This window comes from Hibiscus syriacus, unplaced genomic scaffold, assembly GCF_006381635.1.
Source record: "Hibiscus syriacus cultivar Baekdansim isolate YM2019G1 unplaced genomic scaffold, ASM638163v2 tig00110610_pilon, whole genome shotgun sequence".
In the NCBI taxonomy this organism is placed as follows: Eukaryota; Viridiplantae; Streptophyta; class Magnoliopsida; order Malvales; family Malvaceae; genus Hibiscus; species Hibiscus syriacus.
This window is the reverse complement of record NW_024062800.1, coordinates 6,690,868-6,703,722: the sequence shown is the minus strand read 5'-3', so window position 1 is coordinate 6,703,722 and position 12,855 is coordinate 6,690,868. Positions and strand designations below refer to the sequence as shown.

At 32.9% G+C, this 12,855-nt stretch overlaps 1 protein-coding gene across 1 annotated transcript; it reads left to right on the top strand.

The window, feature by feature from the left end:
• The first annotated feature begins 6,478 nt into the window (after positions 1-6,478).
• Positions 6,479-8,557, top strand: LOC120135573 (receptor expression-enhancing protein 3-A-like). The gene is made up of 6 exons (XM_039151842.1): positions 6,479-6,615; positions 6,695-6,721; positions 6,803-7,163; positions 7,432-7,518; positions 7,645-7,946; positions 8,046-8,557. Exons 1-6 carry the CDS (start codon positions 6,560-6,562, stop codon positions 8,317-8,319), a joined length of 1,107 nt encoding a protein of 368 aa, XP_039007773.1. The 5' UTR covers positions 6,479-6,559; the 3' UTR covers positions 8,320-8,557.
• Positions 8,558-12,855: the final 4,298 nt, after the last annotated feature.

The following is a 12,855-nucleotide window of genomic DNA, read 5'->3' as shown; positions in this document are numbered from 1 at the left end:
ATGTCCATAAGGACTACATATCATTCCTCAAGAATCATATACATATACTAGGGATCAAGTATGTGTCTCACCAGACTTCACACATGTTCCAAAGAATACATATATGTCCCGAAGGACCACATATCATTCCTTAAGAATCATATACATATTCCAAGGATCAAGTATGTGTCTCACCAGACTTCACACATGTTCCAAAGAATACATATATGTCCCGAAGGACCACATATCATTCCTTAAGAATCATATACATATGCCAATGATCAAGTATGTGTCTCACCAGACTTCACACATGTTCCAAAGAATACATATATGTCCCGAAGGACCACATATCATTCCTTAAGAATCATATACATATGCCAAGGATCAAGTATGTGTCTCACCAGACTTCACACATGTTCCAAAGAATACATATATATCCCGAAGGACCGCGTAGACCCTCAACTCTTGGCATGCCAACTATACCCCTAGCTCTCAAGACACATAACATGGGCATTTTCTTTTATACTTATCATTTCACATAACACATAGTTCAATTACTCATAGAACATTTTCATATGAGTCACATTTACATGTCACATAGCTTATATATTTTCTCACGTAGTTCCATAGATCCGTATCATATAACATATATCCCAAAGTGCACATAATCACATATATCATATCATATAGCTTAGATCATTTCTCAGATATTCATATAAACATACATATCATATCTTGTTCACATATGAGCATATATGCTTCATATAACACATAGAAACACCTAGAACACTTTCTCATAGCTTATATTAATTTTCAGAGTCCTTTCATATTACCTGATGACATATATCATATAGATATATAATAACAGATATCATATTATCTACCTTATGCTCCATTTCTTTGTATTCCCTTAGATTATAAATTATGTCGTATTTGTAAACATATATCATTTAATAGTATTTTTATTTAGGTACTAATTTAATCTCTTTACTTAATTCAATTTCATATATTCATTATAATCTTTTCATATAGCTCCATTATACTAATTCTCATAATAAATTATACCACTATGTACTTGTCCAACTCATGTTTCCATTATGCATATACTGTTACCCATGTTTACCTAGTTCATATCACTTCTTATAAACTCACTTTCATCATATTTTCATATTATTACATATTTTATCTCATAACCATGTATCCACATAGTCTTATATTTCATTATCATATTACATATATTTGTTCTCCTATGACTCTTAATAAACATCTATTTTTATTTCCCTACATCTCTCGACTTATCTTCTATATTCCTATAATTTCATAACTTATTTTATATCATTTTCCCTTTTCACTCACATAAACCATCTATTTATTTAGTTCAATTTCTCATGACTTCCACAATACTCTTTAATAAAACTTTGTAGCTCTTCAATTTAATACATAAACCATAGTTTCCTTTAATTTATCAATCTTCTCTATATAACTTATGTATCCTTATTTATGCCCTCGAATTCATACTATTCTCTTAAAGTCTCCTAACATTTCTCGTATAATCACTTATACCATATCATATGACTTATACTTGATTATCTTATTCTCTCATTTCATTTCATTTCTTATGACTCTATCATATAACTTATTCCATGTTCTTCCATTATTACATAATAAAGTCTTGCATAAATCATATAGCATATACAAAGCATATCATTATCTTTAGTCATGCATACATACAATCAATGTAATACATATAATCACATATAGTTATAACCAACACATAATCATGTCTATGACTTCATGCATATTACTCTAGGAAATAGACTCATCGCAAGTCTTATTTCCATTAAACACTACATGTCACTAGTATGCACTCACCTTGGCCTCACTAGTCAATTCCAATCTCTTATCTTTCCCTTGATCGATCTTACTTGCCAAATGTTCCGGAATTGCTTTACGCGCAGAATCTACATAAATGTACATTTTGAGGCAATCATTATATACCTACACCTTGTAATTGGATACTAGCAACTTAAACGAACTTATTAAACTCATATTCATAATTTTCCTTTAGGGTGGAATCGGTTCCCTCCTGTGGGGGTATCGATTCCCCTTTGACATTCTATAAATTCTGGTTCGTTTGAGGGGGTATCGGTTCCCCTTGAATGGGTATCGATTCCCCTTGCCCAGAAATCACATTTTTGAGCTCGAAATTCACTTCATTTCAGCTTAAACCTTCATATTTTACTTCCTTTAATATTCCTAACTTCCATACTCATATTTAAACTCATTTCTATTCCATAATCACTTATTTAAACCCAAAATTCCATCATTTACATGGCATTCAAGAATCACACTAAATTTTCAATGTGTTCTAATTCCAATTCTAACACTTCATACTTCTTAATTAGATTGATGACAAGTCAAATTCATCCATAAAACTTCAACAACCATACCATATCAAAATTTCATCTTAAAACTCATATTACAAATTCCTTCTTAATTCCTTTATCTTATTGTTTAAATCACATATAAGCTTTCCTTAAGCTTATTTAATACCCAAAGAATCAAAACTATGCTTAAAACTCAAGAATTGACCAACTGAAATTAAACTTACCTTTGCCATGGAGCTTACGGGAAGAGAGGAGGAAGGAGATGACCCAGTTCCAGAACTTTCTTTTCTTCTCACCCTTTCCACGTTTTTATCACCTTAAAAGAAAGATAAAAATCTTTCTGGTCAAATGACCATTTTACCCTTAATTTCCTTTAATAATTACTAAATAACCTTCAACATATATTTCCAATAATCATTAAATTATTTCATTCTTCTACGTTGGTCACCAAATTCTGAAACTTTTCAATTTAATCACTAACCCGGTATTGCGGATGTTATAGGAAGCATACTAAGTGTATGATTTTCCAAATGGAGCACTGATATTGCTAATATTAAAAGGAAATTACTTGAATTGTATGAATTTCCTATGGAATGTATGGATTCCAATAATGATTGATAAATGAGTTAATGGCATCAGTAATGTAGATTATAGTATATTCATTGGAATTAAAGATTCCTTGGAGATTAAATATCATAAGATAATATGTACGTAAAAATGTTATTTGTGATTATTTATGCCTCACTAAGTAATACTTAACGTGTGTTTATTTCACGCGTAGGTTGAATACAGCTTGTAAGGAGATATTTGGATATTCAGTCAAGATCGCCTCATCAGTAATCATATGACATAATGAACTGTTTTAGTTATATTTTAGTCGGCAAGTAATAGATTTTAATAAAAATGTTTTAAATGACTTTAAACGTATTTATGTAAATGGTAGCTGTATAGTGATGCACGGTTAAATTTTTATGAGTTTTATGCATGTTTGCAGAAGTTACTGTAGCAGTATTGTAGCAGTGTATCGATGCACTGTAGCAGTTCATCGATACACATTTTTTATTTGAAATTTTGGTGCATCTATGCACTGTTCACGGTACTGTAGCAGTGCATCGGTATACTATTCACTGTTCACTATTCATTTAAAAATATTTAGTTTTAAATTTGTTATAACGAAGCATAATGCATATGATATGATATGATATTATCATAATATCATTGACCATTTTTAAGAGAATAAATTTGTACGAATTTTTATATAGTAAACTGTTTCGAAAGTGATGGGACATCTGTATCTTGTATACATAAAGGTATACGGGAGATGGGTGTTACAGTAACACCTTTTTCCAAGGTGATATTTTAAGAAATTTATTTTCACCGACTTGATACCTAATATCTTTCATCTTTAGATCGAAGTAAGACTTTTGCGATGAGTAGAAATCTTAAGATTATCCTTAATAACCTTCACTTTATCTTCGACTTTTTTGATCAAGTCAAGTGCGATAATATCACGATCCTTAAGTTTATACCAATTCAAAGGAGTTCGACATTTCCTTCTAAAGTGCTTTATAAGGAGCCATCTTGATACTTTCTGATAATTATTGTTATAAGTGAACTCAATTAAAGGCAAATACTTCTCTTACGAAACTTTAAACTCAATTGCGCATGCTCTAAGTATATCTTCCAAAATTTGAATGGTTCACCCAGATTATCCATCCATTTGAGGATAAAAACAGTAATGAAATGAAGCTGAGTTTACAGGGAATTATGTAAAGATTTCTAGAATCTTGAAGTGAACCTTGGATCTTTGTTCGACATAATAGATACCAACACCCCATACAACTCAACATACTTATACATAGAATAATCAGTTCGAATTGGGATGAAGTGTGTTACCTTAGTTAATCTATCCACAATCATCCAAATTAAATCCTTCTTGTTTGGTGTTGGTGGCAATCTAGTTATAAAATCCATCGTAACTTTTCCCACTTCCACCGAGAAATGAAAATTGGTTGTAACAATCCTGAAGGCACCTAATGTTATGCTTTGACGTGTTGACATATTAAACACTTAGAAACAAACTCAGTTATGGCTCTTTTCATGCCCAACCACCAATATCGACTTTTGAAATCTTGATACAACTTGTTTCCTCTTGAATTCTTAGTCAATGGGATACAATGCACCTCTGTAAGAATCTCTTGGTTTAATTCTTCATGTTCATGTATACAAACTCTTCCTCGATAATATAAATATCCATCAAGCTTAACTTCAAAGTCTTTAGTTTCTCCATTTTCAATTTGCTTTATCCTTGATAAACATTTTTTATATTTGTTTTGAATATCTTCAATTTGATCTAACAACGTAGGTTTCAACTTAAGTTCTACAACAATACATCAATCTCTTTCATAGAAAATTACATATTCAACTTGAGATTGGATCTAATGAAATTCCCTTATTTCGAATTAGCTCAATAATTAAGTATGAATGGGTAGAATCATGATCAATCAACATAAATATATGTTTATCAAAAAGTTTGAATGTACCTACAACGATTTTTGGATCATTACAATCTTCTTCAATTCAAATTGTAGACGCCTATTTTCATCCGGGTTAATTTAAAATGTTTTTTCTTATTAATTTTGGTATATTTTATATTATTATTATAATAGATTATCATTATTATTTTCTCTTTTTATTTTATTACTAATTATTATTTATTACATGTTATTAGTATAATATTATATATTATTAATATCACATATTATTATTTTTTATCATAAGTCTTTATTATTATTATTATTATTAACATTAGTATTATTATTATTATTATTATTAGATATACATATATTAAATAAATGAGTTTTATTGTGCACATCAAATTATTTTAAAAAAACCCCCAATTACAGACTTGAACCAAACAGCCCACAACTTTAACATATCAAAGGAAAACCCTAAGAAGCTCTAAAGTTTCCAGCTGCCATCTTTATGGTAAAGCTGGATTGCTTAATTTGGCTTTATTGTTTCGTATTAAAAAATACTTATCATATAAATTAGTCTCTAATTGATTATTAAAATATCATATTAATATTAAATATCAAAATTTTAAGATATATACTGTTCTAAATTTTTATCTAATTTAATAACTAGTTTATATAATAAAAAATATTATTTTTTATTTTTTTTAAATTTAAATAATTATAAGATAATATTTATTTAAAAACATTTTAATCATGAACAATATATATATATATCTCCTATAAATACAATTACACAAATTCTCAATTAAACTTTAGAAAGGTTAATTTTTTTTATCGATTATTAAAAAGTAGTGTTTATTCTTTTTTATTTTGACAATGTGAACACAAAATACAAGCGTGCAGTTGCAGCAGCAGGATTTTGGTCAACTGTAAGTGGGATTTTGTCTTTGAGAAGCGATCACGTGATGTTCTATATTCTTCTGCAGTGTCCCCACGTGCAAACTTAAGCAAATGCGGCCACAACACGTGTATTTCAGGCCTTCTGCTAGCTATTACATGATCATCGGCTTAATGACTCCCCCCCCCCCCCCAAAAAAAACATTTTACCTATTTTCCTAAATTGGTACTTCACGTTTTTTTATCAATAATGTCCTTAAAGTATACAAATGTTATTTATTTTATCCTAAAACTAAACGCAAATTCAACGATTGTAATATAAGTTTTACAATTTTGACGATCAAAGTGGAAGTATCTTAAAAATTCGATTATCTTGATTGTAGTTTACCCATAGTAATTTGCGCCGAATTACTGACTAGTGTGTACATGACTGGAGCCGAACGGACCGACCGACTTCAGGGCAGCGGGCAATCTGCCCGAGAAAATGAGCCTTTTCAACCTGTCAATCACCAACACGTCTCATTTTCTATCCGTACGAGAAACCTACAACCTTAACCCACCTTAACCCGTATACGTGGTTCGTACTCGCCGACCATATAACTATCGAACCCTTTCGGCTACCACGCGTGAAGTAAACTCTCCACATCAAGCGACTATGCAACTTTACCAACTCCAGTGTCATGATATTAAAGCTGTTAATTTTAAAGGGAGACCATATTGACTTTTTAGTGGAGCTCTTTGTTTCTTAGTCTTTGGTGTTTCTCCTTCCGCTAGAGGTTTTCTCTGTGTCTTGGTTTCTGCACGCTTTGAATCCATGAAATGGGTTTGCAGGATCTTGTCAAGTTTGCATTGATATGCTTTGATTCTCTTGCTTGGTATTTCTTTTCGAAAAAGTTTTCGTTTGATGTAATTAAATAATGGATTTTGTTAATGAAGTTCTGCTTTGGTGTGCAGGCCTGTCTTTGCTTTGGGTTATCCTCTGTAAGTATCCTTGTAGTTGGATTTAATGCTTTGATAAGTGTAGTTTTGCCTATTGAAAATTGGCGATTTGACTGTTAACAGACGTGCTTCCATTCAAGCAATCGAGACTAATTCCAACACCGACGCCAAGAAACTTGTTACCTACTGGATTATCTTCTCGTTGATTTCTCTGTTTGAACATGCTTTCATGGGGGTCCTTCAATGGCTACCCTTCTGGCCCTACATCAAGCTAATGATTGTCTGCTGGATGATGATACCCCATTTTGACGGCGCTTTCTACGTCTACAACCACTTTATTCATCCATGCCTCTATATGGATTTGCCGACTATAATTAACCGGTTCAAGAGGCTGCAACAGCTGCTTTTGAACAATATCCTTGCTGATGAATATGCCAAGGCACACAGACCACCTGAAGCTCTAGATAAACTCATTGCTAACGAGGTAATAATGCTATCCATAGGCACATGGGCAGTTATTCGGAATATTTAGGGTTAATGGCTGATACGAATATATACACTTTTTTCTGTGTTTCGAGGATGATATATTGTATTTATGTGTGAACATAAGTATCAATCATGAGTATATGTTTTTGTTTATTTTTATATATGGAGAGTTGAGCACCACATAGGATAAAAAAGAAGGAAAGATACTGCTTATTGAGCACAAGCTCTGTCTTCTATATGATCTAATGTTGTGTTTTACAATGCAGCCAAAGGGAAGTGAGGCTAGCATATTGCAGAAAGACATAAAACCTGTACGATTATCAGAGAAAACAGAAGTTGCTCCGGTGAACCAGGTTTTATGTTTTTGTCATAATGTTATGTTTCACAATTCATTGCCTCGTGTCCCTCTACAAACACTTGATTACGAGTTTTATGTTTTGTTCATAACCAGCCTGATTGAATGCTGAATCACTTTGCAGATTCCGCCACCTGAACCCGATGCTGTTCAGGCAGTGAATAATAAGATTGCACTTCCAGAAATCAACAGAGAAGCGGGTTTCAATCTTACAGAGATACCTTTGGAGAAGCAAGTTCAGAAGGAATGGACCTGTGCTATGTGTCAGGTGAAAGTCAGTAGTGAGATAACCTTCAATAGCCATCTCCAAGGAAGGAAACACATGAATGCATGTGAGAACTTAATAAAGGCAAAGAACCAGCCTTGCAATGGCAAAGCTGGTTCTGATTCGGTGCTTAAAGAACCTTGGAAAGATGGCTCGAGCAGCAATATTCAGGAAAGCCAAAGGAAGCAGAAACTAATTCCCAAAGGACAGGCATCTGCTGCTGCTTCAGTGGCGCCTAAGAACACTGATATTCCCATCAATAATGCATCCACATGCTACAAGGCAGTGAATACTAAAACCGAAACAGGCCAACGTAACCTGCCGAAAGAGGAATTGAAGAAGTCGGGAAATCGAGTAAAATCAAGTGATAATGTACAAGGGCAGCAATGTGTTAGAAAGGAACATGGTAAGACTAAAATCTCTCGGTTTCGGTGCACCATATGTAATGTAACCTGCAGTGGATCAGAGGACTTAAACTGTCATCTCTGGGGAAGGAAGCACTTAGAGCAGATTAAGAAACTGAATAATCTTTGAAAAGGCAAGCTTACTTGAGTCGAGCAGCTGAACTTGAAATCTCCACAGATGTGAAGCTTAAGAAACATGATGTCTCTCTGAAAGAAATCTCATAAGATTTGGTGTCCTTGAAACATTGCTTTTTACTATAGCATCAAAGAGTTAGCTTGATAATATGGTGGATTGTATAGTTTCTGGATTTTCTTATTATCCAACTGACCTACTCCTTCCATCAATCAACTGGACATTGTTACTACAATCGATCCTATAATGATGTTTCGCTTAATCCTGTAATGTTTGATAACAGGACAGGTAGGTCTGAGCAATTTTAGATATATCCATCCTACTTTTACCATACCTGAAGTAAAACAAACATGAATAGGTAACAAAAGAGAGTCTGATGCTGGAAACTTTCCATATGTCAAAATTTCAGGCTTTCACAGTACTATTTTGGCAATGAAATATTCTCATGCAAAAAACAAGGAAACAACCACAGTCAAAACCAAATCTGAAATATAATCGGATGAGAATTCGAATCTCTTAAATTTAGGGGAACTTGTTGTATAAACCGGGACAAAAATGATGTAAAAGAGGGAGGGGAATGGAAAAAACAATGAGAGGCAACCAACACATTTGTATTTTAGAAATTAAATTTAATAAAAAAAAAGGTTTTTACTCCCCTTTGTTCTTCGTTTCCTTTGATCATTTTTTCTTGTTATTCCCAACATATTCTGATCATGAAATCCAGTGAAAATGTCACCCCGATGAATCTGCAAAAAAAAAAAAGAAAGAAGTGAGAGTGATATATATAACGAAAAATTAAAAAAAAGAAGGGAAAGAGCCTTCCCTTTTAGCCGGTGATGGAGACGACATTCGAGAGCTGTTCTCGGCGATCCCAATGATGAAACGGGAGAAGGAATGGTGGAGAGAAACATACCTCGAAATAGGAGCGATCCAACGACTAACAGATGCGGATCGGAGGCAGTAAAGTTGGATGCTTTTATTCATTTTCACGATAATAAGAGTTTAGGAGAAACGGGTCTCATATTCGAGCTCCTGTGGTCGAGACGAGCGTCCCGTAAAATTTGGTCCCCATCGGAGACTGGCGGCGATGATGATGATGAAGGTCTTCAATCGATCGACCATTGTGATTGAAGATGAGTGGCGAGCAGCCGACGGCCCTCTAGAGAGTGGAGAGCCTCTTTCTTATCAAAAGGAAGGAAGAAGTTTGGTGCTTTAAAAGAAGTATATAAAGCCATCCAAAATGACGTAGTTTTGGACCCAAAACGATGTCGTCGATTTCGTTGCACCTGATCTATAGCCTGACAAAATACTCAGGGGAAATCATGGTTGCAGTCCTCCATTTTCCTCAATAATTCATTTCAATCCTTCTTATTTAATTTATTTTTTCTAAATTCTTTAGTTTACATAATATTTTGATCTAACTTTTTTATTTGTTTGTTTATTCTCAGGTTCATTTTAACGGATACATCTAACACATTTTTATCTATTTTATTTTAAATTCACTTTATTTATTTGGTCATTATTTGTATCCATTCATTTTATTTCACTTCTAATTCTTATTATGTAGAATTTAATGCATTACTTTAATTTTGGATTTTTTATATATAAATTTTACTGATTGTTTTTATTCTGTCTTATTTTAAGATAAGTCATTTTTATTTTCTCATAATATTTTATATTTTAGTAATAATTTTTTACAGGTTCTTTCCCCAAAACGGGTTATACTTATTTCTATTTTCTTCTTTTCTTTTATTGTTTATTTTATGTTTTTAAATTAGATTTTTAACATATAATATTTTTAATCTAAATATACTCTTTTCTTTATTATTTTAAGATTTCTTTACATTAAGACCCCATAAGGGCGACTCCATCAAACCACAACTCAATACCCATTCGAAGTTGTACTTCAAAGAGGGGTTCACCCCGACCTTAAAGACGCTTTGACATCTTGGCAGCTCTACTGGGGACATTAAAGAGTTAGGCCATAGTTGGTTAGTTGTTATCTTTAAAATTTTTCTTATTCAATTTTTGATCCCATTTGGTTCATATTTATTTTACATATAAATAGATGTACTAATGTGTGTTTTCAGTGTTTTCATTTTTTTTTCTTTTCAAAATTTCATTTCTCAAGATCTATACCCAAGCTCCAACCTTTTTAAGTGGGGGTGAAACCGACACTTTCGTGATAATTTATTTTATGCATGGATGCAATTAGCCTTCAGGTTCATATACCTTATGTCTTCATAGGAATTTATTTGTCGCATAGACATAAGAGAATGTATCCTCTTGAGTTTAACTTGATCCACATAAGCATGTGATGAGTTTAGAATTGAGGGTCTGGTATGCCCAATGGGGCACTGACAAAGAGAATCCGTGTCCCTTTTAGAATTAAATTGCGTTGTTGTGGAGAATAGAGCCCACCCCAAAGCCACATGCAAACCCTAGGATGATTGTTTACTTATTTTCTGCTTTAATTTCATTATTGCAAACATGCGAACTAGAAATTTATGCAATTAGGTTATTTTCTATTAGAAAGCATGCAGGATAGAAAATCATGATTGTATAGGAACAAAAGCATGTGGGTAGATATCATACGGGGTAGGAATTGTTATAATGTTTGTCTTAATTATTAATTCACCATCCAACTTATTTTCTTTTGTTTTTTTTTTGTCTTTCTTTCTTTTTCCTATCATTTGCATAATCACATAGAGGTGTTGATCTGTGAAGTATTTGTCAACTATGAATAGTTTTTATTAATGAACAAAGGGGTTGTGATGCAAGAGGTCAAAAACGTGGAAGTACAACTATGATCTAAGAAGACTCGGAAGGAGAAAGGAAACATGCTCCAAGATCCAGCAGAACGACGTCCATGAGTTGTGAAGCATGTAGGGCAAACAGAAGCGTAAGAAAAAGAATTTCTATCAACATCTAATTATGTACAAATGGAATTGGCTCTAATTCGAGCACTAATAAAGATCTGAAATTCGTGGTACAACTGAAGACATGATGTCCATTATCGAGGAACACACAACTTTTTTACACTATGATCCAAACGAGTCAGTTTTGTTTCAAACTTTACAAAGGTTGCGGGAGTAGATCTAGTTAAACAAAAGATAATGATATTAAAGACGACTCTCCAAATCATTGAACGTGAAGTCCAAAAAACGTAGAGCAATATAACAAGAAAATGAGTGAACTTCATATAGTCTCATACAATGGAGTATATCAATGGCACTTTTGATGGGAACAATCTTAAAAAAAAAAGAGAAGGTAAGAAATACAATCATCCGAGAGTTCCTAGATCAGGGTCACAAGACGTCTCATCGCATGAAAGTCTCACAAGAGGAGCAGAGGCACTAAGATATGGTACTCAGCTAGTGACCAATGAAGCAAGAAGACTTGTCAACATGTTTAAAGTCATCCAAAGTTTAGAAGTTTCAGCTCAAGTGTACCTCTAAAATATTTTTTTGTCTCATTGTAATAAAACTTTTTTCCCAAATGAGGGTTATTTATTATGATAGGAACTTTTGGATCAATGCCTCGAAATCTTCATGCATTAATCATACATTTTGCATTTTAATTTCATTAGCCTTTTAATTTGCATTCATTATACATATGTGGCTAATGAAGAATGCTTTGTTGTGAAAGGAACAAGCATTTGATTCACTACATCCCACAACACTTGATCCAATACAAAGTAAATGGAACAAAGATTGGAAAATCAAAAGATGATCTATTGAGACTGCAACAAGATATGATCCATAATAAAAAGATTGTCTGGATTCCATTGCGTATGGTCAGGCTTCTATGATTAGCTGAATAATCAAAGAATTAGTTGGATTGAATTCTGCAAACATCCCTGGGGCAAGGATTTTTGAAAGAGCGGAGGCACAACTGGCACCACGATTTGTGCTTAACAACTAGATTACTAAAGAATCACCTACGGTTTTCAAATCTTTTCAAAGTAATACCCAAACTTTCCCTAATTGCTCATACCTAAGGCAATAGGTACTTTTTTTCAGGATGAATAAACTATTATTTAGTTTCGTTAAAGGATGCATTCTGAATTTTTATCTAACAAACGTCTTCTCTATTCATTAATTCTTTGTGAATATATATAATATTTATTTCTACATTTTATGTGAGAAAGTTTCTCTCCCATGTATATATATATATATCTTTTCCCTCACTTTTCTTCAGGGCCTTAGATATTAATGGTATGGATAACAATGACATTAACCCAAAAATTGATTTTGAGTAATCTATATGTCTTGGAGAACTTGATAAGTATGAATGATAAAGGGTATGACTTGCCTTCAAAGTTATTGAAAATGGTGGAAAGAAATGATAAATAGATTATGCCTCATAAAGAAAAAATCGAAATCTTGGGATCTAAGGAAGAAAAGAATGAGGCATAACTCTTTCTGTCAAAGCATGACAAAGTTCGATCGAGTTATTCCAAGAATACAAAGATATGTTCACATGGACGTATCAAGATATGTCAAGGCTAGACACACACATGGTAGTTCATAA

Bases quoted from the DNA above. Each gene is read 5' to 3' on its own strand.
- LOC120135573 (XM_039151842.1), top strand. From the start codon at position 6,560: ATGGGTTTGCAGGATCTTGTCAAGTTTGCATTGATATGCTTTGATTCT. The intron at 7,164-7,431 runs GTAATAATGCTA...TTTACAATGCAG, and splicing joins ATAAACTCATTGCTAACGAG to CCAAAGGGAAGTGAGGCTAG. The intron at 7,519-7,644 runs GTTTTATGTTTT...ATCACTTTGCAG, and splicing joins AAGTTGCTCCGGTGAACCAG to ATTCCGCCACCTGAACCCGA.